Below are 21,425 nucleotides of genomic sequence, written 5' to 3'. Positions count from 1 at the left end.
CAGGACTTTACAACATACTTACGGGACCTATACCACGGAGGAAGAAGAGAAGGAGCCCTATGAGTTGACATCCCGACACATACCTATTATACACATTACATACACAGCAGACACGACTGCTGGCTCTATCTGACACACCTCCCCCTTCCCTTCTCTACCTACCCTCTCCCCGTGATTGAAACATGGACAAAACAATCACAATGACGATGCAAAGTCATGAAGGAGAAACAATCCTCAGCTGGTTCAAAAGTAATTTCAAGATTTCCTGAATAAATTGTTGATGTCTTTATATATCTATGATGTTCCAAATCGACAGTCATGATGGTTTAGTTTCATTGTGACACACTTCACGGTACGACGAATATACATTGTCGGCTCCTTGTGAGCTCGAGAGTAACGGAGATTCTGACGACATGGCTTCAGCGCGTTCTGAATTCTGATTGGCTGAAAATAAAGCGATGACAGAGTTGTCTAATTTTAGCTGCACGCGCGCACAATTATAAAGCTCATATAGACGCTGTCTCATTACTTCTCACCCTGTGCGTGCATGTAAGCAGCTGTCATCAAGATACAGCCACAAATTACGGTAAGGGCGGCGAAGTTCCTTTGTTCTTGCTCATAGTATGTATACACTGGCGAAATGAACCTAAAAGCGATTAATTATGCTATTAATATATATCGTGCACATCAACATGGTTTGAATGAGGCTAACTTGGCTTGCCAAGCCAGAAGAACATAGCACATGTTCTTGTGAATCATACTAAAGGCTTAACATTGTTTATTGTTTATGTTCGTTAAGTTTATTGAAGTGTTAAGATGATTTTTTTCTTCTGCTTGCGTTTATAACATGCCTGAGATATCCAGAGCGCCTGCGTGTGTGTCTGCATGTGCGCGTCCAAAGAAAATCAAGAAGCAGAATGAGAAAGATGGAGATGGATTAAACATTGTGCTATTGTTAGACTACATTTAAGAAGTACTACAGTGTGCGTGTGCACGTGATTTCTGATTGAAATGTTAACTTTTTAGGATCAAACCCATCGTTCAGTAGTGTCGTGGGAGATTATGAGTAACTGGTTTGTTATTAAGATTCTGATGATTTATGTGGCGTTTATTACTGGAGGTCTCTGGTGGGGTACGATTTCCTCAAGGATCAATAAATTCTAGTCATTGACGTGACCACTTGAGGTAGTTTAACTGACATGATTTTATTTGCCCTCATTTTTTTATCTCCTCCCAGCCTGAAACACACAGACCTTCATCGTAGTGTCAACGCATCTGTGACAGGCAGGCAGCGACGTTCAGTCTTTTCCTCCATCCCTCCCCCAACGCCTCCCAGTATCAGGGATGCAGCGACACATCAAATGCGTGGTTGTTGGCGATGGGTGAGTGGAGAAAATTATGTTGGATGACATTTTTATTTTTTTTTTTGCGATGTATTCCTCACGAAGGCATTGGCGAAGGTGCGTTGTGTTTCATCGGGTCAAAGGCTAGGAACTTGAGAGGTCACTTGTGTTTCCTTCCGATTCCTGCTTAGGGTCAAACTCCACTCGCGCGAATCTCTCTATGCCACTGCTCGGATGCAAGTCCATGCATTGTTCCCAAACATCTGCACAGACTATATCATTTCTTGACGGCGAGCTGGACCAACCAGGTCTCCATGACTTTGATGAGAAGCAAGGGTGGTACACGAGTGTTCATTAGAAGAAAGACAAGTGCCTGCATGGCTGACACAACTAGGTTCTGCAATATTGCATAAGTGTACAGAAGAAAGCTACTTTCATCAAGTCTCTATTGCTTTGATCCCTCCCTTGTACGGTCTGGCGCTAAAGTAGTTCAAGAAGCATCCCGTGAAGAATGGGCTGGGCACTTAGGTGCTGAGTGAAGCTTTTTCTTCACGAAACATGTAATTATTTCTACAGGGCCGTACTTAACAATAACTATTGAGCTACTTCTAATGCTGTTATTTTCAAGGCTGTTATTCTGGTGTCACTTCTTACTGCCATTTTGTTTCAGGGCTGTTGGAAAGACAAGTCTTTTTATGAGTTACACAAGGAAAATGTTTCCTGGCGAATACATACCCACAGTGTAAGTATAAGGCAGGACCCTGTTACACAGCTCTCAGAATAATTCCAAAATATTTATTGAAAGTTATCGTGCAAAGTTCGATAAATATTACAATTTTAATCACACAGAGAGAGAGAGAGAGAGAGAGAGAGAGAGAGAGAGATTTAGAACTAAGAAAAATAAATTTGTTCAGAGACTTGGTGTTTTGGCTGACAAAAAAAGTGTGAACGCTTATGTAACGCCTCTGACCTGGGTTGACAGGTTTGATAACGACATAGCCCACGTGCATGTCAACGGAGAGCTGTACGAGCTGGGGCTGTGGGATACAGCCGGCCAAGAAGATTACGACCGCATCCGGCCGCTGTCATATCCAGGCACGGTAGGTCTCAGTTCTCGTGAAGACAAAGATGCTAGGAGACCACTTTCATTCCCTTTCCACTTTCCCCTTCCTGTTGATGTGATCGGTGTCAATAAGATAAAATAATTTACTCTGAGAGAAATTTCCTATCAGTCATTGCCAGTTATACAGTTATAGTTTTCTACACCAGTCTGTTGTCTTACTGAATAAGTATTGGAAGGATTTGTGAGTGTGAGGGTGTGGGTGTGTGGTTTTGTGAATATAGTTTTAGTGTTGTTTCTTATTTAGTCGGGTATTTACATGGACTGCAGGTGTTTGTGTGAGATGATAGTTTGAGTGGAATTAAGTTGTTATTAAGTTTTTATTATAAGTTTTATTATCAGCCAGTTGTTTTACCACGTCTTTTAATTTCTCCTAGTGAGATAATAAAGTTAAATTGAATTGAATTGAATTGAATACATAATCTGTGCAGTTATCTGTAGGAGAGCTATTGGGCTTAGTTGGAGCAGTTCGTTACCCTCTATCTTAGTGAGGACTGACATAGCAGTAGCTGTTCATCGTCATCATCCCTCTGTGGCTGTTTTCATTTAAAAAATCTGAAAATTTAATTTAATTAATATTTTTAATTGTAAATATTTCTCAAGTCCTTATTTGTTATTTTCAGGACGTGTTCCTTTTGTGCTATTCGCTCATAAGTCCTTCCAGCTACGAAAATATCAAGCACAAGGTAAGGCACAAACAGGTTCAACAAGCTTACACCATGCATGCAAATTTTATGGGTCGCACCAATAAAACTATATAATCCTTCCATCGATACACAGTCCATGGAGAGTATTGTAACAGTCGTGTGTCTGTGCTGTGCAGTGGCACCCGGAAGTGCGTCACCACTGCCCGGATGTGCCCATGTTGCTGGTCGGCACCAAGCTGGATCTGCGGGATGACAAGGAGACTGTGCAACAGCTGCGAGCCAAGAACCTGGCACCCATTTCACACTCCGAGGTCAGAGGGCGTGCTTGCTTTGATCAATTTTCCATGAATGTAATGTATAAAGCGGGACTTTAGGCGAAGCCCGGGACTAGATTTATAATTCTATAGAATGCCAAGTCATTGAAGAAAATATAAAAAAGTGGGCGGAGACTTGCTTTCTCTGCTGCTGAGGGCTAAAAGTAGATAAAAACGCGATGACGCAGGTTTTATAAAGCACGGCTTGTTGTCGGTGACATGGCGCTTTTATGCTGCCCTGGTTCACATATTATGTACTTTGTATGGGGTAGCCCCTTCACACCCCATTACTGACGTGTGTTGTAAACTTATTTGCTTAGAACTTAAAAGATAGAGCGTCATCGGGAATTTATATACTCAGCAGGGAAAATTTCCAGGATCTGACTTCCTGTATACGGTAAGCGGGTTGTAATGATGAGTCGACTTTCTCGCCCCACCCTACCCCTACTCGCCATCTCCACCCCTTATGTCTCGAAGTTTGAGTTTCTCCTAGTAATTTTCGACACTGTTCAGCCACTAATACTTCAGACTCTAGCAAGCATAACAAAGACATCGTGTCCCACTTTCCCCTCTTTTGTGGAGCTGCTCAACGGCCCGCGATCTTTGGCCAGACTTCCCATCGCGCCCTCTCACCCTCCCATCCTCCATCCCCGCCCGTCAGCACTCGGCGAACCCTTGAGATACGATCACATTAGCAGACCGCACAGGTGGTGCAAGTCTGGGCCTCGCACCGGGAAGTTGAAGAGTGCGCGGTGCAGGCTTCCCGTGATTAGTCGCCACGCGATGTAGGTCAAGTGTTTATTTTTGGCAAACGAGCTTTTTTGTCTTCTGCACTCTCAAGACATATATCGTAGGATCACCAATTTATGTGCAGTCTACCGACCTGCATTTCCTTTTAATTATCTAGCTACGTGTTGTATGGGAATCAGTAAGTCCTAACCCTTTCAACAACTTGGCATACAGTTCACCACTTCTCTAACTGCTACTTCTCTCGGTCAGCGTCAGTAAATTTTATGTGCAACAAACAGATAAAATGTTATCTGTTTAATTTTTGTTTTTGTTTTTGTTTTTTGTTGTTGTTGTTGTTGTTTTTTTTTTAGTAGCCTAAGCACAGGTCAACAATATCGTCGTGGTAATGGTAAACCGAGGAGCTTGTCATTGACTAAGAAATAAAAATAGCCATAGACTATCGCAAATTATCTAACTGAAAATATTACTATGGTTATTATTTAAATAAAATCGCGAATAGCATTAATACAACATAGATAAACATTCAGTCAGCCTGCACAAATAAACAAAACGAAAAATTAAAAATATATTTTGAAAGATTTAACGTATTTAAATTTTGACTATTCGCATCCTATCTAACTATATTTATTTTTCTAGGACTTTCGCACTGTGCTTTTGTCAGTAGTCACCGCAATTTCTTCAACAATTCTGTCGAGATCGTAATCTCATCACCGAGTCTTTTGTTTGTTTATAAACACCTCGAGATCTTTCTCGAGGCTGATTGTGATAATCGTGGTCATCATGTTAATACGTTTTTGTCAGTTTAGAACAGCACCGAACTGATTTAAGAATTAAGTTTAGAGGGGAAAATACTACTTTCAAAGCCTATCTATACTGGCTTAGGAGAAATAAAGTTTTCTAAATTTGCTTTTTAGAACATGTTGTGCAACTGGCCCCTAGACCACGTGACCGTGTACTTAATGTTTCCTCTCACACTATACTATATATATGTTGCAGGGTTCCACGCTGGCGCAGCGTATAGGGGCTGTCAGGTACCTCGAGTGCTCCGCTCTTACAATGAGAGGAGTAAAGGCTGTGTTCGACGAGGCGGTCAAAGCTGGAGTTTTCAAACCAATAAAAAAGCCCCGAACAAGACCCTGCGAGGTTCTGTGAAAACGAGGATGATCCACGTTGGCATGCGTTTTAGGCATTTTTTGACAATCGCAATGTTTGCCGAGAAAACAAAAATCTCACGGACATATTGCCACCTGCACTAGTCATTTTAAGATGAACTACCGAGGTTGTGTGCCTTTGACAAAAAGGTTTTATGTACATGATAAGTATGTCTATGTGTCTTAGCGGATGACTGAAGCAACTATAAATGAATGTACGGAGAATGTGATTATGTGCGTATGAGCATGAATTTGTGTGTGTGTGTGTGTTTTTCTACGAGTGTTCAATGGGTGTACGCAAATCCTGGCAATAAATAGGTGGCTAAGGATAAAGAGGGATTAAGAGGAAGGGAAAAGATATTAGGAATTGTGGTATTGAGAGAACAAGGCACTCACTTGGTTGTGCATACATTGTGTAAATATACAAATGTCTTTCGTTCCAAATAAACAGTCACAGTTCAGAAGATAGTACGGCTTTCTGTCTGCATGCTCCGGGTTCGGCATGAACAATGAAAAACATTGAAAAGGAGGGTTTGGAAGCGAGATATTTAAAATAAATATATTATTATGATTATGATGATTATTATTAAAGTTTATTTGTGAATGAAGGGGAACTCAAGGTGTTTTACACACATTATATTCGCATAATCCACACATTGTCAATTGATGTAGAATGAGTTTTACAAATGTGCTTGCCTTCATTCAAATCATCGCTCTCTGACACACAGACACGCGTGCGCTCACGCAAACGTCCTTTGTGACACGATTTAGTATTCTCTGTATTAAGATAAAAAGTCACTGGCTAAAAGTTTTAATTAGTCAAATATTCTTAAAATTTTATCAAAACACCCTTTGATGTCTTGGTAATGAATATATAACTTTCAAAATATAAAATAAATGTATAAATTAAAAAAATATATAAATGTATACACTTTAAATACTTCAGTAAATTTTTCTAAACTAGCGAACAATATGTCGGTAACGACTACGCATAAATGACCATTGTATATGTTTGTCAAGTTGACATTTTCCTTTACAGAACATGAGAGTCTTTACAATATCGACTTGAAAAAATATAAACAGTATAGAGACCCTCAATATTGTCATGAAATGTTTTTTTCATAACAGCATCAATGAGCTAGCATTTACACAGAAGTATTTTCCCAACAGAGTTACTATACAAACTAACGTAGGATGTCACGTGATTTTCTCTTTTTATCATTATTTACCAGTCACGCACAACAGCATGCTTGCAAGCAGAGAGCCTGACTGCATGAAACCTAAAATTTTGCTCATCTGATCACAAGGACTTTTGTCAACACATCTTCAGTGCTGAGTAAACAAATGCTTAGTTTTAGTCAGCACATGTTCAATGTTCAGTTGACAACTGTTTAGTGTTTCGTCAACAGCTGTTCAGTTTTTAGTAGAGTCACTGAACAACTATTTTTGCTTAGTCAACAAGTGTTCACTGTTCATTCAACATGCTTTGAGTGCTTGGCCAACAAGTGTTTACAAGTGGTTAGTGATTGGTCAGCGCTTAAGTATTGAATTGAACAGATTTTTGTTCAGTCAGCATATGTTTAGTGCCCAGTCGACAAGTTTAAGTGTTATGTCAAACGAGTGTTTAGTGGTCAGCGAAGCAGTTTTTAGTGATACATCTTAGTGTTCAGTCAAGATACTAATTTTCACTTTTAAAGTCAAAAAAAAGTGCTTAATATTCAGTCTTTCGGTCTACAAAATCAGCCCCTCTCCTTTTCTTCATCAACATCTATAGAAAAAAGCCATGTACTTTGATGTTCATCAACCACACATTAGTCGTGGCTTAGTGAACCCCTTGTACCACAAAGGGAGGTAAGCAGCAGGACGCTTTGCATGGGGAGTTCTCATATGGAATCCTAGATACCAGCTTTCCCATCGTCGCTGCGGTCGTCAATTGACGGCAGGTGACTGCTGGTACCACTGTGACTGCTGAGACCTTCAAAGACCTGATCGCTGATCGACGGAGAGATCCTGTGCTTTTTCAGGCCAATGGGAGGTAACTTCGCGTTGTTCGTTTTATTCAATGCCACCGTTCTAGACTTCTTGAAACAACTTTTGGCTTTCGTCCAGTAATGGCTGTTAAAATATTTTTAAAAAAGATAAAAGCAGTTTTTCAAACAGAAGGTTTACTACAATTTAACTTCAGCTCTACTTTGGCAGTTCGTTCGTTCGTCAGTCGCTATATGGAACTGGAAAGCAGATATCACTTACTATTTTGAATCTACTACTGACACGCAGCTCATACAAAATGTTTTCTATCATGCGCCACAGCACGTTCTTATCGGTAATGTCGTGCAATAAATAAAGTGGACATTTTAAATTTAGCAAGTTCTTTTGCTTTTAAACATCGCAATTCGCTTAAGCAGGCTTGTCCTTGAATGTCATAGTTCTCTACCCACCCACCTCCCCTCCATTCACACCCCACTTACCATGGTTTTGGCCACATACCGAGAAGGAATCAGTCCGTGCACACACACACACACACTGTCACACACACACACACACAGCACACACACCAAACACACACAATCAGACGCTATTTGGGTTCCCCTGTCGTTAGTCACAAGTGTAGTAAGTTGGTCCAGACATTCTCCAAGCGGGCAATATCCGGTGCCCCTAACAATAATGACAGCACAAGAAGGTGGAAAACACTCACGATCATGGTTTGATGAACATCCTGTCGGTATGTCAAGCGCGGCTTGGAGATTTTCTGTATATCTTGAATGTCGTAGATGGGCAACGTGTGGAAAGCTGGAAACTGCAAAGAAAACAGTCGCTGAGAATTACAGATCACTTAACACCCAATGACCGCGAAGGGGACCAGGGACCAGCTGCCCTGCACCTCGCTGGGAAATAGTTGCATGGTGTACTCTAAGCAGTCAGTTAGAATACTTATATCATTGACATATCCGTACTGCTGGAGTCCAACGATTATCATTTCGAGAAGTGGTAGGCTGTCAGGTCTCAACGGGTTCTTCGACTGCCAATGTAAATAAAATCACGCTAATGATTCTTAATGTCAGCTGTATACTTGCAATATGTTTGTCACTTATTTATTTATTTGTAAAAGTCATTGATTCCCACTTACCACGGCTCAGAGCCAATAATCCGAAAACACAATAGACTATAAGACACGAGTGATCTGTTCGTCCGTTCGCGACTAATGGCTCATTACTGTTTGCGACTAATGATCTCCATGGACGATTCCACCTGGACGTTCCGGCTCTTTTTGCGGTCCATACTGAGCGCCAGAGAAGCCTTATATCCAGTCCACTGTTACTGGCACATAATTTGTTTAAGTGCTCACCCTCTTATGATTTTGTTATTTTGCTTCTGATTGAATCTTTTGGAATCTTTATTGATTGTTTTAAATATTTTGGTCGCATATGCAACTCCGATATAAATTACTATATTCACCTTCTTGATGTTATTCTGGGTGAATATGGCTGGGCGGGGTTTGTAGTGAAGGTTAGGTTTATATGTTGAGCCCAATATACTGCTTCTTCTAGGATTCCTCCACTCCTGGTCGAGACTTTCTGATGACTTCTGAAAAATAAAACCCCGTAATATTCATGGTAGAACATCGGGGAAAAAGCGATATTTTGAAAATACATTTCACTAAATAGGTGCTGATGTAAATACTAAATACAGTAGACAATAACAACCATTTCAAAAATAAAAATTCGTTCGAATACCACTAAAAAGGAATGTCTTACATAAGGTAACCAATATTTTGAAAATACTAACCGTTTTCTCTTCTTTTTTTTCTTTTCCGGTGACTTTTTCTTTATACTGTAACACACACGAAAAACATTTTACGAAAAAATGCTCCAGGGCATTTTTCACGGTACCTTCTTCACACAAAACAAAGCAAAGATGATTAGACAGAGAATTGGCTTATTTCCAATTGTTATTTTGTCATTACCTAAAAGATAGGTTCTGACAAAGTTTCTTCATGTTTTTCACGCTATATTCTCTCCAAATATCATGTACGCTTTTAATACATCCGCCCAGAAGCTATTTGCATTTATAAAGTGGCAAACTGTATGATCCACTTTGTCCAAATAACCTTTTATTTTTGTGATGACAAAAGATTTTTTTCCAGCTGTGGCTGGTTTTCTTTATTTTCCACAGCCATGATAATTTTAAAAGCATTCACATAAGATTTAACATCGGGTATGCCCATGCCTCCAGCATAGATATTTTTAAAGGGATACTCAAGGCTTGTGATAAGGCTCTGGCGACGGTCAAAAGTTTCAAAAATATATTTAGTTACAATTACAGAGCACGAGAGCAGCATACAGGAGAAATAAATGGATTCGTTTCTCCTTAATTACACTTATTAGCACTATTTCGGTTGCCGATGTTTATAAAAATTGAAAAAATCCAGTGAAATCGACCCTTGTGTCCTTCCGCCGAGTAACCACGATAGCTTCACGAGATGGTCAAGCAGACGAGTCTCCTTGTGACATCAGTCTCCTTGTGACGTCACTCGCACAGGAAGTGTCTGAGGTCATTGCGAAGATTTGTCGTCGTCTGTTTATTCGTATGACGCACACTGTGTGTAAGGCTTGTAATGCTCTGTCTTTCGGAAACTGATGAAAAGAAAATTTTGAATCTTTTCCATCTTTTCGTGGCAATCGGGTGCAGCACATTCTCGAGGCTTGGTTCTCACTATGGAAACCCCACGTCATAGGGTCACGTGATGGAGAATGGGACTTCGTGGAAGCAAAAAAAGGGTCCCGTGTAATTTCTTTTATTAAACACAACATTCTACTAAAATCCTTCAGCGTTTTCCGCATGAACACACATATAAATAGACGAGATTCAAATTTATCATACTCTTTAAGCGATTCTAAGCAGTTTTATTTTGCCTTTAGAATCCCTTTAATGGATATTTTTCTACTAATTTTATCATTTTTTCATTCCAAACAAACCTAAAGATAAATTTCAGTATGTCATTTATAATAAAGTCTGGAGGGTTAGGCAGTAGTAACCACAGGTATACTAATTTTGACAAAATTAAGGACTTAAGTATTGCTACTCTCCCTCATGGAGTTACATGTCTCTTTAACCATATTTTGTACACAATTCTAATTTTCAGCAAGTTTACTATCGTAGTTTAATTTTATAGTTTTTTAGGTTATTTGTAAACCAAAGACCAAGAATTTAAATTTTTTTCTGGATTACCACTGCATCTGTAAATGTGGTAAAAACTTAATCAGTGAGTTTGATTTACTCCCCAGCCATACTGCACTTGATTTTTCGGTGTTTAGTTCTATCTTTCCAAATATATCAAAAGTGCTTATAGTTTCTTCAAAGAGAGTCTATCGTCTTCCAACGTAAGTTCTGTATCATCTGCATATTGCACTATTTTACTTTCAGAGTTATGAATTTTTATACCTTTCAGATATTTGTTTTTCCTGATCATAATAGCTAGAATTTCTACTCCCAAAATGAATAAATAAGGCGAGATGGGGTCCCCCTGCCTGCATCCTCTTCTAATTTGGAACCATTCTGATAGTGTGCCATTCACTGACACACTTGATTTAATATTTGTATAAAAGGTGGTGATCCATTAACAGAAAAGGGGGCTAAATCCAAAGAAATATAGAACATTAAGCATAAAACTCCAACTAAGGCATAGTAGTAAACTAGGTTATTTTCATTTAAATATCAGATCAGATCGTATATCAGTCTAATATCACCCCAAGGTATCTTCCACGGATGAAGCCAGACTGATCCTCATGGATAAGAGATGGTAAAACTTTTTTCATTCTATTCATAATGCATGCTGCATCAATCTTATATATCACATTTAAGAGAGTGATTGGCTTCCAGTTCTTGATTTGATATCTGGGCTTATCCATTTTAGGTATACATATAAGTACACCTTCTTTTTGTGTAGCTGATAACTCTCCCTTTAGAAAGCTAAGAATGCCTTCAGACCTGTCTTCCTCGAAGATGCTGCTTGACTAGTCTAATAGCCTTGTCCCACAGCAGGTGTTTGGCCCCAACTTGGATGACTTTAAAAGTTCGCGCTGAAAGACAGTGCCGTAGTTCGCTAGGAAGGTGACGCAGTTGGACCATCTTCTGCTGGGGACTGATGAGGCTTTGCCAGGGTTCGCCGCAGGTGCCGATGTAACGGCCGCTCAGCAGCCATATTCGTACCTGGGAAGAGTACAAAAAAACATCAACCGCACCAATCCAGGCTACAGAGTGTGCTTTGAATGCTCGGGCAATTCAGTAGGTATGTCAATTAAAGGTCAAGAAAGTGTCCCGTGAATTTCTACTTCCAGTGTCTACTCGAAACAATAAGTAAAACCAACAGAGACCTGTTCTTGAGCAGGCAGATATTCCTCACCCACCGCTTTTCCTTGGTCTCCAGTGATGATCAGCTCACGGTCGGCCACGTATGTAATACAGGTGATGGGGAAGGCGTGGGCTCTGAACACATTCAACAGCCGTGGAATCTTCAGTGTCAACTCCGGCTTAGACGCCATTGGAGGCGGCCGCTTATGTGCCGATTATACTTACCTTCTGCTATCTAACCAAAGAAAAATTCATAATGAGCTTGTCCTTATCCTTCATTAAATCTGTGAAGACTTGACGAGAAGATCCAAAGAACAAATAAGGTGTTTCAAAATATATCCAAAGGAGAAGACATTAGAAAATGTTTCTTACTTGAATCAGTATGTGTTGATTCGTGAATGAGAAGAAGCTACTTTTTCATGGGAGTAAATAGCTTAAATTACATTGTACGTAGGGAATGGGTACCTAATTCTACAGAGGTTTAGGGAGGATGAGGCAGCTAGGAGGAAAAGACGTCAGCGTCCTAACAAAAATAACTTGCTCCGATAAAAGGCCCGTCTTCAACACCTCCCTCTCCCAGCGTCCGTAGGTTATGGGGTGGACCTAGGACATCTCTCTCTAGGATGTGTTATCTTTCTACACCTGATCAAAAACTGTAGCACACCTTGTCTTTCAAGAATGAAGACCTAAGGAAGAGGAATTTCTTATGAAAGGCATCGTCTCTTGCTTCGAGCTCCGTCTCGGAAATAGACTCGGCCTCTCTGTTACAGTAGAGGAGCAGGTCCCACACCCTAACGTAGCCTCGTGTGTCGCCGGTGATGAGCAACTCGTTTTGTGGGTCGGTTGTCATGGCCAACACCATTTCTCCTACTTGCTCCGTGGCGGCGAACTGGCCTAGCAGACCACCCTGCGACACAAAAACGAGCAACAGAAAGTATACAGTAAATTTTGCATGCAGCTAAATGAAGAACAAATATATTTATTTTTTTACATCGATACAAATGTATCAAATTTGTGTATCGTTACATGATCGTATTTTTAATGATAAAAATCATTATAATCAGTCAATTGTTACTAAAAATAAATAAAATAGAAATGCAGTGCTGGAAATAAACTATCGAATAAAAAAATGTACAGGAGCTTATATTAGACAAACGCATACATGAAATGTGTTTATATTTTATTCATAATAACATACATGGGAAAACTTAGTTCAAATGCGCCCCTTTAGTAACAGAGAATCAACAAGAATACAACAATGACCCTGATTGTCACCCATTCAGTTTTGTTCCGGAAAAGATTTTACTTACAAGTTCTTAGAGTGAATTTGGTTTGTACCTATTAGGTTGTTTTTTTTTTTAAATCTTCAGTCAAAGTTTCTACATAAAGTTCAAATCTGTAGGGCTGTATACCAAAATCAGCCGTTTCATTTTCTAGGCAAAAATCGCTTTTTGAACACGACAACCTGAGCGATGTTTTTTCTTGACTTGAAGACAGATTTGCTGAACTGAGCCACACTCACTCTTACAAATACTACTTGTGCGCACCTGAGCTCTCAGCGTCGGAAAGTAATTTTCCTCTGCTTTCCTAGTGGTAGGTGAGAATGTCCGATGTTTGAAAGTTAATATCTTGAAAATTAAGCATAATTATGTACTCCTATTTGGGGGATTATTATTTAAAAATAAATTTAACCCGATTATAAAGAAAAACGTTCTTGTGTAGCCCTTTAATTTCTTCATCTATGAATTTCTTTAATGTTTGGGCGGTAGGGTGGCGTAACAGTTAACGTCTGTCACTGATACAGTGATGGTTGGCTGTCCTGGGTTCAGTTCTCGTCTCGGGCACGCTGTTCTTTCTCTCAATGTGGCATCTGTTTACAGGGTTTGTCATGGAGTCATCTGTTTGCGCACGTTTACGTTTCTTGCATTGTTAAAAGTTGGTTTAGCTTGGCTTGCATCCATACGACAAACTCAGCGGTACAAATTTATTTATTTATTAGTTTACCTTGTTGTGGAGTGACCAGCCGAATCCACCCTTCATTGCCCGCAGTGATGAGGGTGGCAGTCCTCTCATCGTTGGGCTGCCGCGTGTGGGAGGAACAGCATGGCGTCCACAGAGTTCTCGAAAGTCTCAGTCTGGGCGTCGCTCTCCTCCCGTGTGACGTAGCGGCCTGTCAGCACGTCGAAGACGTCAGCACATGACTCGTCCCTCGTCGTCGTCGTCCTCCTCTTTTCTTTTCTTTAGTCCTTTTTTCTTAGCTGCTGACATACATCTTTTGTCAAGAAGTATACGCACACACACACACACACAATGTGTATGCGCATGTGAGTGTGAGCGGTAAGGAGTGTATGTGTGTTTGACATAAGCATCTGGTAATCTCGATTTAAAAAAAAACTGGCGTAAATGGAGTGAGATAAAGAGAAACGAGCCGATAAAAGAAAAGAATTTACACAATAAAATTTCTATATCAAGGGTATGCAGCTCAGCAAAAGTTTATTGGCATCATCAGCTTCAAACACTTTGCTAGCTACCTCGCTTTAACACTATTTTTTCGGGTTTTATTTTTTTAAAAATAGCTTATCTCTGGTGGATATTGAGTAGCGTCTTCACCTAGATCGTGGCTATTTATTGGGTATCGACTGAGGCAGGCGTTGAGCTTGAAGATCACATTCCCCGTGTCGCGCTTGATGACAATGACGTCACCGTCGTAGGAGGCGGTGGCCAGTAGGCCTGGCTCCACAAGGGTCATGCACAAAATGTCCTCCGTATGCATGGGCCGTAAAAACTCAATAGAGTCTTCGACTCTTTTAGATTCCAGATTGATGATGTAAATTCTCTTATCCCAGCCAGTTATAAAAAGTAATTCCTAGAAAAGAAATCAAGATCTGATAGAGGACTGCTTTAGATATATATATTTTTTTTGCGCAGAATGTTAGTATAGGTAACGTTATTGTCGTCATAATCTCACCATCATTGTGAACATCATATACATACACTTCAAAAGAGAGTGAAAGAGAAAAATAGGGTGGGGAGAGAGTGAGGTGAAGAGAAAAGAAGAGAAAAAGACAGTAACCATCCCAGCAATAATTAGTCTCCTTATGCACTATATTTCCATTTTTTCTAGAATTTCCAAAATTTTGATACAATTAACACTAAGGCCTTGTCTCCAAGTGACCTCGTCTTGATGCCCCTGACGAGACACGTACTTCTGAAGTAGGTGATGTTACTACCTATCTCCTTTCGCATTACTTTTGCGCCTGTGGACGTTTTACCTTGATGTTGACAATGGCGGAGACGACGACCGCTTCGGGCAGGGAGTAGTTCTTGATGAGGATGCCGCCGGAGAAGTTCCACAAGTTAATCGTTCCGTCGGTAGCCCCCGTCACTATACGTCTCCCTGTCTGATCCATGACTATGGCAGTGAGTTCTAACTTGTTACAGTCCGATTCGTACTCTACCTCCTTTAGCGGAGTGCGGCGGCTGTAGTGACGAAACTGCAAAATCGAAGTCCCCGTGTAGACGTCCCACACGGTGATAAAGCCACCTCGGCAAGCGCTGATGACCTGTTGTCAAGAAAATATTTTTATTTTTTAGATCCCTTTCTCAACCAGTCTTTCTTTCCCTACCCCCAAAAGGAATTAAAAACAGGTTAGGAAGTTCAACTAAATTCAGCGAAATTACAACTTTTCAAGGATGTGCATATAATGGGAAAGTGTTTGTGTAGATCTTTCCAGAATACACTAGCTGACACGGCCTTAACAACAATTTGTCTTTTCATCTGCAAAGCATAAAGAACATTTGAGGGAGTTGACAATCTTATGAACAGAAATCTGCAAATTGATAAAATTCTATAAAGACTTTGTAGCTAAAAATGAAGTATCTGTTTTTTGTGAATAAGAAAGATATGTCCCCTGTCCATACTTAGTTTGGGACAGCCAGATCCGATGCTGACTAGCTAAAGCCTGGTGCATCACCTTGCAAAACTCGGAGCTGTAGATAACGCCAACGAGAGGATAATCATGCGAGCATATCTCGGAATAGTCAGAGCGCACGTCAAAGACAGGAACAGGGAGAGCCCAGGCAATAGTGGTGCTGGCCATTGTCAGCTCGTTACGTGCTGGGTTGTAGTAGTGGCTGGTTGTGGGCAGACCGCCCAGCGCGGTCATCGACAACCTGCCAAACCGTTGGATGCACTGCTGGTTTAACAGATTGTAGACGTTCACGGCGTGTCCTGTGTCCACGCTGATGACATGCCGAGTAGCCTCTCGGATCGCCACGGCAATGACAGGGCTATGGTGACCCCTAATCACATGAGAGAAAAATTTAATAAGGGTAGATTTTAATAAATTATTATATTAATCGCATATTTGATGAAAAGTCTTACATTGCACAAATTTCTACTGTTTTTTTTTTCCAGTCTTCCCTGCAGTGTTCTGAAATACAAAGACTCGTTTTTCATCTGGATAGATGTGCCTCCAAAGGGATATTATTAAACTGTAAACGTGTGAGCGAACACCCTCTGCTTCATAGTAATTCAAGAGCTTGTATAGCCCAGTGTCACACTTAGTGTTCTTACATTAATATGTAAAATAAAGTAAAAATATAAAATTATGTGAAAAGATCGATGTTAAACAACAACGAAATAATAATATAAAAAAAATCAGTCAAAAAATCATCCAGAATCAGACAAGTCAGGCAAATAGAACATGGGATTATATATGTCAATAGAATATGTCAAGAATAATTGTAAAGAATGAGTCACAGGAAAATTGTTTTTAAGAAATATCGAGGAGAGAGGTTTGGGTTAATTAAGCTCATACCTTAATCTAAAAATGGGGGTCTGCTTCACGAAGAAGTTCCACACAAACACCGTAGCGTTCAAACATCCTGTGACGACGATGTTGAGCTGAACGCTGTACTCGAAGCACAGCACGCTAGTGCGGCATGAGTAGTACTCACGCTTGCCGTGAAAGTCGCCGTAGAAGAGGGAATTGATGTTGGTCTGGCTACACGAGATAAAGGCATCCCACTTCGGCAGGTATCTTATTTTTATCACCCACCTTTGTGAATAGCAGCCATCTTGATCAGTCTGACGCCAGAAATCCTGTGACCGTGTGAAACAGTCGTCACGAAAAGTTGTTGCGTGTTTGTTTGTTTTTTGTCTTGTTTGTTTATTGCTTTTTTTAAGCACCACTATGCACTGTCACAAGGGTTAAGGTTGTTTTTGATGTGGGGAAGGTCTTAATGTGCTTAAAGATACTTTCATTCAAATTAAAAGGAAAGAATAACAAAGATCATTGTTCGAGATTTTTGAAACGGTCTTTGAAGCCCGTCAGACCGGATTATCGGGTAAAAGTAAAGCATTTTCCATCGAGTAAAGGTAAAAGTGCCGTGCCCTCAGTAGATGGTAAAGGAGATGTTAGACACTAATTTTTCTAAGGACTTGACCTTTAGTGAGAGCGGTGCCTGTCTCGTCTCCCTAGTTGTCTTACCAACTGCTACCCTATATGGAGTCAGGTACCCATTCTACAGGTGGACCAACTGTGCGAAGTACGTTACGTCAAATGGGTATTGAATCAGTCAGTGTGCATGACTTCGGCTCAGAATGCACTGTTCTAACCTCTCGGACAGGAAAGGATGTTGTACATATTTAATGTTAGCATCAGTAATTAAACTTTCTTGTCAATAGCAGTGCTAGGGCACTTGTCTTCTGATACTCATGATCAAAGGATATTTTAAATAATACAAGTTATTTATCTGAAAGTGCTAGTTGTAGAAATTCGAGTCATGGACCGTTTTAAAACTGACCCTTTTTACTTTTTCTCACTCATGTGTTATGATAGTTCAATACTAGACTGAAAACTAATTCGTACTGCTTCTTGTAAAATGGACTCGTTATAGGGATATTTGAAAGGGTTTGCGTGCAAACTGGAAGAAACTGTCCAAGGGTCAATACTGTGATAGAAAAGAAATCGCCAGGCATTGAAGGTAAGATCTTCAAAATAGTCAATGCAAAGAGCGAGAGACACTGAGACCAGAGAAAGAAATAGAACCACACCCACATTTTTCTCTCTTTTAATGCAGAACTCATACACGAGGGTCGAATGGACAGAAGGTTTTTGGGTCCGCATCTCCGACAGGTATCAGGAAGGCAACTATAGCTTGACCATTTTATAATTGAGGTGAGCCTGAACTGATGGTGAGTGCGGCTCACGGCGAAGTGGGGTAATAGGTCAACTTGGATCTTACAAAAGACGCTGCGATCAGAGATATTAATCGTCCTTTGATGTCGTTGTCTAAGTGTTCAAACATCTCTATGGACTGGGTTAGCGCTATTCGAAAAATAATCTTAGAAGGTTTATTTAGTTCATTCGAAAATACTAGTTATCGGAAATATGACGAAACAATTTTCGAGTGGCGAGATACAATATTTTTAATGTCCTATTTCCAATCTGGAAAGAGGTCAAAAAGTTATGTGTTAGTAAGTCGCAAAAAACGTTTGCTCGAAGCTGCAGCATTAAATGGAGAGAAGGTAAGGCAATCCATTTAAACTCTACGCCCCAACAAATATGTGAAAGCAAATCAAACCACATCAAACAGACAAACAAACAACAAGAATCTCGCGACACGCACATTTTTTTGTAACAAAAGGAAAGCGTTACGTTCTGTTAGCTTGGAAGATAATTTGACGCCATTTTCTGTGGGGTTAGCCCTTAAGTCCCATTCTCACGCACAACGACCAAACAACGAGTAAATTTTCACTTGACGCATCACTAACTTGCCACGGAGGAGGTCGGTGTAGTGAACTCTGACCATGTTTTCTTTCGTCTCACTCCTAATAAACAGTCCCTCCTTGTGGTTGACGTTGAACTCCAGGCAGTGCACGTCCCCAGCAGTGTCGCCCCAGAACAGCAGGTTGCGTGTGCGTGAAGTTAGGTCACCCCAGTAGTCCAGGCATGTTGGACAGTTAGACAACGCGGTAATGGTGTATTTAAGTGATATGCCTCGAGAAAAAAAAAGCATGAATTCCTCAACCTCATTACAATAAACAAATAAGGTATCTCTGTCTGTTGTCCATCTGTTTGTGTTTACCAGGACACGGTGTGTAGACATAACTCAGATTTTGCATAACTGCTAAGACAGTTGGTCAAGAACTACAGCTTTACCGTATTCCTACCCTTATTATCATTATATATCATTTGTGTCCGCAGAAAGCGGATAGTTACTGCATTTCTTCTTTCTTCTTTTATCATGCGGTGACTATTAATGTTTCAAAATGGGCGGGAGAGGGTGAAGAGGCAGACTAGAACAAACTGTTTTGAAAAAAAAAAAAAAACCCAAACTCAACACAAGCACAATTTAGCCATGTATGATTTGTATGCAATGATGACAGCTGCAGCATCTTGAAATGTTCAGTGCGCCTACCGTCAGAGTGCATTTCCCAGATAGCTATGCAGCGCTCTGTAGAGATCACAGCAATCAGAGTCGAAGGATACAAGACTGTCATGTCGATGTAGTATTTGGGTAAGCTGCTTCGACCATCCGATCCGATCCAGCGATAGCCTGACAGTTTCATGTTTAATGTCCACATCGAAATAAGACCTTCCCTTCCCAGCATGTAGTACCGCCCCTGCTGTAGTCGATTGCCAAGGACTGTAACCGCAAGGTAGGAACGAAGCAGATGGCTACTATGGGATTTCCTGTGTCTGTAGACGTGCAGAAGGAGCATTGCTCAGATAAACTCTTGTCAACGGGAGCTGCTTTCAGAAGACAGGTTCATTTTACATGCAAAAAATAATAATTTTTAAGAATGTACGTGTACGTTCAACGGAAAGAAAATCCGTAGCACAGAGGTTTGTACTTTCGGCTGTAGAGCAGAAGATCGCCTTTGAAATCGTTTCAAGACACTCTTGGATTTTTGACTGGAAAACTCTCTTTGCCCACCTAGAACTTTTTCAGAAGAGTCTTCCCGATTAATCAAAGAAGATAAAATTTGGAGGGAGATCCTCCCTTTAAATACCGTTCTTTAGAAGTGGTAATGACGTGGTACGGCCAAAGGTGTAAGACATGTTACCTTTACTTTTTTTATAAGTAGTGATAGCAATCAGACAAAAAAGGCAACATGTTCATCTCAACCTTTCAGCAGCCGACTGAACAGCTCTTCAGAGGAAACGAAGTGCTACCATGGTGTGGAAAGGACAAACAGGTTATCTGCTCCAGTATCTTTCATTTATCCAAGAAAACTGAACTCTTTGGCAGTAAAACCCATGAGGCCAATGTGGTGAAGGACCTGATATCACAGAACATATTTTTCCAAGGCAAAGGCCTGCACAAATGGTAGCAGATCTAGTAAGTATTACCACTGGACGGAGGACACTCTCGGTCATCGTCATATCGTCGTCGGTCATTGCGCACGAAGTGTCGCATAACATTTTAGCGCGTTCAATACCTACTGACTTTAAACAAACTTTATTTCGGACTAGGTGCTGACCAGAAAGGAATTTCATCTCATGCCTATTTATACACAGTGTATAAATAAACTTTGTCTCCTGCACAAATGCACATCAACTTCTTCTCTGACCTAAATATATACTGACGGAATGAAATTTTGTCATAGACCTAAGTACTTACATGTCAGAAATAAACTTTACTTCAGGCCGAAAGATCGGCATCTTGAGGGCAGTTTCTTCCAAGTAGTTGTGGTACTGCAGCACCATAGTTATGCAGCCAATAAAGTCTTTCCAGCAGATCCTTTGTGTGCAGTTGGCATTTGTCTTCTCAAACAAGGACTCTATTTCATTGTTCGTAAACTGTCTACCAATGGTCTTCTTTATCACTTCGCAGAACTGGCTCTTGGTCAGACCTTTGTCCTTTCCTCCCCAAGGCTCCATGAAAAACTCGTGGGTCTCCTTCAGAGTGTCGAAGTCGAGGTCAATGAAACTTTTAAGCTTGGTCAGGGGAAACGAAGGACTAGTGGGTGGTTTAGGGTCTTCTGGATGCATGGTGGACGGTTCAGAGATACAGTTAGTAGTACTTGGCACAATTTTCCAATGTCAGCTCCAGTGGCTCAGTGAGACGGAGGGGTGGGGTATTCAGATGCTGAGCGTGGCTGAGCCTGAACCTGAACCTTCTTAAAAAGCAGAAAGTATCCAGAGATGTATTCTCGGCTTCAGTGACTGTGAGCATCCGAGATAAAGTCAGTCTTGTTTACGAGACGATCTATCCAAACACTGGAGAACAACTTCTATCACGAGGCGACGAGCAGAGAAAAACACAGCTGGCACATTGCTTCTGAATGGAAAGAGGGTTTTCTGTTGACACGAATGGCTTTTTTTGAGGGAGAAACTGGCAATAAGCTCGCAAGTATTCTTCTAGTTTCTTACGTCCAGGCTATGATCTATTTGCTTGCACACTTGCTGGTTGCGACGATAATAAGAGAATCTTATTCATCCTATTCTTCTTTGTTTGTCTACAGGAGAGCAAGATTTTGATAGTCAATACTAACGACGAAGGATAAGCACTGACTACTGCCCCTAGCTTTTCTACTTCTGTGTTGCAGACGACTAGACGACTAACTGATCAAAGAAGCCGGAAGAACGTCAAAACAATCGGAGCGTCATACCTATTGCAAGAATGACGACAAATTGTGAGTACGACATTTAGGAACGTCCTGCATGATGCTCAAGATTTCTCTCATCCCATTAGCCAGCAGTACATTGAGCGGAAGTGAATCAGTATTGAGAGGCAGC

At 40.7% G+C, this 21,425-nt stretch overlaps 4 protein-coding genes across 6 annotated transcripts; 1 reads left to right on the top strand and 3 right to left on the bottom strand.

Moving 5' to 3' along the window:
• Positions 1-486: 486 nt before the first annotated feature.
• On the top strand, positions 487-5,793 carry LOC112566194 (ras-related C3 botulinum toxin substrate 1-like). 3 transcript variants are annotated; one of them, XM_025242328.1, is made up of 7 exons: positions 487-586; positions 1,238-1,382; positions 2,014-2,085; positions 2,326-2,443; positions 3,087-3,149; positions 3,287-3,421; positions 5,171-5,793. In XM_025242328.1, the coding sequence occupies exons 2-7, from the start codon at positions 1,345-1,347 to the stop codon at positions 5,324-5,326; spliced, it is 582 nt and encodes a 193-aa protein (XP_025098113.1). In that variant the 5' UTR covers positions 487-586; positions 1,238-1,344; the 3' UTR covers positions 5,327-5,793. The 3 variants fall into 3 exon arrangements, with proteins under 3 accessions (XP_025098113.1, XP_025098031.1, XP_025098195.1); XM_025242246.1 differs by lacking the exons at positions 487-586; positions 1,238-1,382 and adding an exon at positions 1,506-1,737 and having other exon boundaries at positions 5,171-5,786; XM_025242410.1 differs by lacking the exons at positions 487-586; positions 1,238-1,382 and adding an exon at positions 1,844-1,903 and having other exon boundaries at positions 5,171-5,786.
• On the bottom strand, positions 5,451-13,867 carry LOC112566113 (WD repeat-containing protein on Y chromosome-like). Its single transcript, XM_025242118.1, has 8 exons — positions 13,681-13,867; positions 12,341-12,583; positions 11,733-11,911; positions 11,314-11,535; positions 9,112-9,156; positions 8,782-8,910; positions 8,021-8,122; positions 5,451-7,440 (listed from the first exon to the last, which is right to left on the bottom strand). Exons 3-8 carry the CDS (start codon positions 11,865-11,867, stop codon positions 7,399-7,401), a joined length of 675 nt encoding a protein of 224 aa, XP_025097903.1. The 5' UTR covers positions 11,868-11,911; positions 12,341-12,583; positions 13,681-13,867; the 3' UTR covers positions 5,451-7,398.
• On the bottom strand, positions 12,323-15,842 carry LOC112560438 (WD repeat-containing protein 49-like). The gene is made up of 4 exons (XM_025232307.1): positions 15,651-15,842; positions 14,949-15,239; positions 14,345-14,542; positions 12,323-12,583 (listed from the first exon to the last, which is right to left on the bottom strand). Exons 1-4 carry the CDS (start codon positions 15,840-15,842, stop codon positions 12,323-12,325), a joined length of 942 nt encoding a protein of 313 aa, XP_025088092.1.
• LOC112565942 lies at positions 15,694-21,236 on the bottom strand. The gene is made up of 5 exons (XM_025241884.1): positions 20,308-21,236; positions 19,102-19,382; positions 18,455-18,680; positions 16,497-16,780; positions 15,694-15,978 (listed from the first exon to the last, which is right to left on the bottom strand). The coding sequence occupies exons 1-4, from the start codon at positions 20,676-20,678 to the stop codon at positions 16,729-16,731; spliced, it is 930 nt and encodes a 309-aa protein (XP_025097669.1). The 5' UTR covers positions 20,679-21,236; the 3' UTR covers positions 15,694-15,978; positions 16,497-16,728.
• Positions 21,237-21,425: the final 189 nt, after the last annotated feature.

Source organism: Pomacea canaliculata, linkage group LG1 (genome assembly GCF_003073045.1).
Source record: "Pomacea canaliculata isolate SZHN2017 linkage group LG1, ASM307304v1, whole genome shotgun sequence".
Lineage (NCBI taxonomy): Eukaryota > Metazoa > Mollusca > Gastropoda > Architaenioglossa > Ampullariidae > Pomacea > Pomacea canaliculata.
This window is presented reverse-complemented; position numbering and strand designations above follow the sequence as displayed.